Source organism: Microtus ochrogaster, unplaced genomic scaffold, assembly GCF_000317375.1.
Source record: "Microtus ochrogaster isolate Prairie Vole_2 unplaced genomic scaffold, MicOch1.0 UNK68, whole genome shotgun sequence".
Classification (NCBI taxonomy): domain Eukaryota; kingdom Metazoa; phylum Chordata; class Mammalia; order Rodentia; family Cricetidae; genus Microtus; species Microtus ochrogaster.
Window position 1 is genome coordinate 1,521,562 of NW_004949166.1, and position 4,777 is coordinate 1,526,338.

The 4,777-nt window shown below is 50.8% G+C and overlaps 1 protein-coding gene across 1 annotated transcript in view; it reads left to right on the plus strand.

Moving 5' to 3' along the window:
• Positions 1–4,777, plus strand: part of Pi4ka (phosphatidylinositol 4-kinase alpha) — a 136,861-nt gene that overhangs the window by 106,272 nt on the left and 25,812 nt on the right. The window contains exons 34-35 of the mRNA XM_005369994.3: positions 3,276–3,434; positions 3,674–3,825. Coding sequence (XP_005370051.1) covers positions 3,276–3,434; positions 3,674–3,825 — 311 coding nt within the window. The remainder of the gene's footprint in view (positions 1–3,275; positions 3,435–3,673; positions 3,826–4,777) is intronic.

Genomic DNA, 4,777 nt, shown 5'->3' on the forward strand with positions numbered 1-4,777 from the left:
TAGCTTTGGAGCCTGTCCTGGAACTCCCTTGGTAGACCAGGCTGGTCTCGAACTCACAGAGATCCGCCTGCCTCTGCCTCCCGAGTGTTGGGATTACAGGCGTGCGCCACCACCTGCATGCATTATTTTTAATACACCCACTTGGTTTTGAGGCAAGGTCTCATTTCCCAACTGTGTCAGGCTTCTCCTGCACAGTTTGTAGCACCACACCCCTCCTCTAGAGGCAGAGAATCAGAACTGATTCAGCGTCATAGGACAGAGCAGTGTTTGTGACCACTATTGTCAATCCAGGTGCTCTTGAGTGTCTGAACTTGCTGTCTGTATTTAGAGTGGGTTATCTGAGCACCTAAGGAGCCTTAGTGGCAAACAAGGTGGAACACAGACCTCACATAATACCTGTCCCAGGCTCTGGTCCTGAAAGCACCCATGGTGGGATCTAACTTCTTCTCAGGGACTCCTTCCAAGAGACGCTTCATGACTGGGTGTGGAGGTGCACACCATTGATCCCATCACTTGGGAAGTAGAGGCAGGTGGATCTCTGTGAGTTCAAGATTAGCCTGGTCTATATAACAAGTTGCAGGCCAGCCAGGGCTACACAGTAAAATCATGTCTTTAAAAAGAGAAAGAAAGCTGGGCGGTGGTGGCGCACACCTTTAATCCCAGCACTCGGGAGGCACAGGCAGGCGGATCTCTGTGAGTTCAAGGCCAGCCTGGTCTACAAGAGCTAGTTCCAGGACAGGCTCCAAAGGCTACAAAAACCTGTCTCGAAAAACCAAAAAGAGAGAGGGGGGGGGAGGGAGAGAGACAGAGAGAGACAGAGAGAGAGAGAGGAGATGGACCCAGCAGGACTGTTCAGCATCTGTACCCTAACGTCCCTTTGCCTCAGTGTCACCTACAGAACTGCCAGAATCTCCATTCCTGGCACTGCCGGTCTTAAGTGGTATTCTAGTCACCTGACACCAAGTGCCACAAAGTTAGCTGATAAGCACCCCAACTGACAGTCAGGGTCAGCTTCAGCTGGGCCTGGTAGCCTAAGTTCATAGTTCAGCTAACTGTACAAGAAACTGAGTCAGGAAGATCCAAAATTCAAGCCCCACCTGACAGATTTCCTGAGATCCTGTCTCAAAACTTGGAAAGGGGCTGGAGAGATGCTCAGCAGTCCAGAGCACCTGACATTCTCACAGAGGACCTGGGTTCAGTCTCCAGGACCCACGTGCACATGACGCCCACACATGTAGGCAAAGTACTCATACACCTTTTTTTTTTTTTTAATTTAGTTAGTGGGGAAAACCAGTTCTAGGTATATAGCTCAGTGGAAGAGCACTTACCTGCAAGTTCCAGTATCGCAAAAGGCCTGGACTACAGAGCCCCAGTTGCTTCCCATTTTGACCACCTCATTATAGTCAATACCTTAGCTACCTTATCTCTGCGTGGACCAGACGCCTCACCGACACCTTAGAGCTCCTTTCCACACTTCCTACAAATGGCCCACCAAATAGTCTACTAGCTTTATCTTTTTACCTTTAAGTAGATCCAGAATTTAGTCACGTCCCAGCATTTCAGCTACCCCTGGGGCCCTGGCCTCCTTTATCTTTCCCCTGACCTTAAAGCAGCCCCGCCCCAGTGTGTTAGGTCGTCAAAGCAGGCAGCTGAGAGCTCAGGGCTGATTTCTCCAACACAAAGCAATGAGAGTGAACTAGAAATGGAGAAGGCTATAAACTCTCAACGTCCACCCAGTCACACCCCTAACGGTTCCATTCCCTAAACTGTGCTACCCACTGGAGACCAAGTGTTCAATACCTGAGACTATGGGGGCATTCTCGTTGAACCACCATACCCAGTGATTAGTTACTTTTCTATTGCTGTGAAACACTATCAAGGCAACGTATAAAAGGAAGAGTTTATTTGGGACTCGTTTTTTTTTTTTTTTTTTTTTTTCGAGACAGGGTTTCTCTGTGGCTTTGGAGCCTGTCCTGGAACTAGCTCTGTAGACCAGGCTGGTCTCGAACTCACAGAGATCTGCCTGCCTCTGCCTCCCGAGTGCTGGGATTAAAGGCGTGCGCCACCATTGCCCGGCCCTCCGGCACCTTTTGAAACAGCCACTAACTGGGGCCAAGCATTCAAATGCCTAAATCACATGGGGACATCTTCAAACTACCACAGTGATCTCCCTGCCTCCATACTTCCCTCTGTGTGCAATAGGAGCATGCCAGAAAAACCTGACTGCATTGAATCTCTCTGGTTCCCAGACCCATCGATCCTCTCCCACCAACCTTATCTAGACTGACAAACTTGTCCTGTGACCTCAGATTCCACTTGCCACCTACCTTTGTCCCTTTCTGTCTACTCGCGTGCTCCGCTGTAGCTTTGCTGGGTCCTGTTGCTCCTGCTCTTGCAGACTGGTTCCTGCCTAGTGCATGTCATCTCCTCTCCTTAGATGAACATGTCACCGCTGGCCATCTCCAGGCCTTGTGTCCAGTGTTCCTTGCCATCCCACCAGCATTCCCTGGCTACCCTGCCTGCACATTCTCCCTCATGCTCCGCCCTGTGCTTTCTCAGGTTTATTATCCTCTGCCTCCTGCTTACTTCTTGGACTGTGTGCCTTTGTTTGTTCCCAGAGGCTGGGAGGCCCTGGCACAGAGTGGATTTAGACAGATGAGTGAGAGTCTGGCCTCTGCTTGGCTCCTTGGCCCCATCAGTCCTGGGTTCCCTATACTAACAGTAGTGAGAGGCCAGAGTCCAAGAGAAGCCACTGGCAGGTGTAGTTCCTTGACATCCTTGGGCTTCCATCTATGACAGTGCTATCCTTAACACGAGTGCCATCTATGCTTTGGGCAGCAGGAGGAAAAGGAAGTAGAGAAGTGAGGTGCTGGGGTTTTGTTTGTTTGTTTGTTTGTTTGTTTGTTTGAGATAGGATTTCTTTGTGTAGCCCTGGCTGTCCTGGAGCTCTGTAGACCAGGCTGACCTCAAACTTATAGAGATCCTCCTGCCTCTTCCTCCTGAGTGCTGGGGTTTAAAGGTGTGCGCCGCCGCCGCCGCCACCACCACCTGGCTTGTATTTGTTTTTAAGAAAGCACCTCATTCTGTAGCAGTAGTTGTTCTGAAACTCACACTGTGCCCAGGCCAAACCTGAACTCATTACCGTCCTCCTGCTTCAGAGTCTTGCATGATGTGACCATACACAAGAGCTGCCACATTGAGCTTTATGCAGTAAATCAAAGGCAAGTGGCCCGTTCTGTTTTCCGGAGGGGCTGACACTGCCTTCTCACTTGCAGTTTATGCGGGAGATGGCAGGAGCCTGGCACATGACAGTGGAGCAGAAGTCCGGCCTCTTTTCTGCTGAAACAAAGGAAGCAGACCCCCTGGCGGCATCAGAAGCAAGTCAGCCTAGACCGTGTCCCCCTGACGTAACACCCCATTACATCTGGATCGATGTACGTGGCCTACCAAACTCTGCTGTGCTTTGTATGGTCAGCCTCGGGGACACCTGCAGTAGGTTGGCATAGCAGCCAGCCTAGGGGTCCTGATCTGAGAGAAAGGGTACCCTTTAGAGCCCCTCCTCTGGCTCTCCCTGCCTTCCTGTCACCAGAACCCTCTTACTAGCTGCTCTCACTAGCGCTGGGTTGAGACTGGCCCACACCAACTTATACAACTTGCTTCCCTTCTTATCTAGTTCCTGGTACAACGGTTTGAGATTGCCAAGTACTGTAGCTCTGACCAGGTGGAGATCTTCTCAAGCCTGCTGCAGCGCTCCATGTCCCTGAATATTGGTGGAGCGAAGGGGAGCATGAACAGGCATGTGGCAGCCATTGGACCACGTTTCAAGTGAGGACTCTCTTTCTCTGGGGGCATCTGGGTGTCTTATTACTGGCATGTGGGGCATGTGTATAACATATGAATCATGATATGGGTGGGTGGAGTGTCCTGTGATGCTTCTGTGCAATGTAGAGTAAATCTTATGGCACTGTTATCAGGAGGAACACGTAGAAGACATGAGACCATGAGCCTATGGCTGGCCAAAATCCTCTTCAACCCCTGTTCCTCAAGTCCAGTCTTTCTCACTAGAACGTGAACTCTGCTATCATCTGTGAGGGGCCCATGGCTAGTACCAGTGTGCTTATCTTCCCAGACATGGTAGAGGCTCTCTGTCTGCCTCTTCCCTGAACTCCAGACTGTGACCCCATCTCCCCTGACCACCCATTAGAACTCCAGACCAGGGGGCTGGAGAGATGGCTCAGAGGGGAAGAGCACTAGCTGTTCTTCCGGAGGTCCCGAGTTCAATTCCCAGCAACCACATGGTGGCTCACAACCATCTGTAATGAGACCTGGTGCCTTCCTTGCCAGCATTGTATGCTTAATAAATAAATAAATCTTAAAAAAAAAATAGACTCCGGACCATGACCCCATGATCACTGACCACCATTAAAACTCCAGACCGTGACCCCATGGCCACTGACCACCCATTAGAACTGCAGACCGTGACTCCATGATCACTGACCACCCATTAGAACTGTATACTGACCCCATGATCACTGACCATCCATTAGAACTCCAGACCGTGACCCCATGACCCCTGACCACCCATTAGAACTGTAGACCGTGACCCCATCACCCCTGACCACCCATCAGAACTCCAGACCGTGACCCCATGATCACTGACCACCCATCAGAACTCCAGACCGTGACCCCATGATCACTGACCACCCATTAGAACTCCAGACCCTGACCCCATGATCACTGACCACCCATTAGAACTCCAGACCCTGACCCCATGATC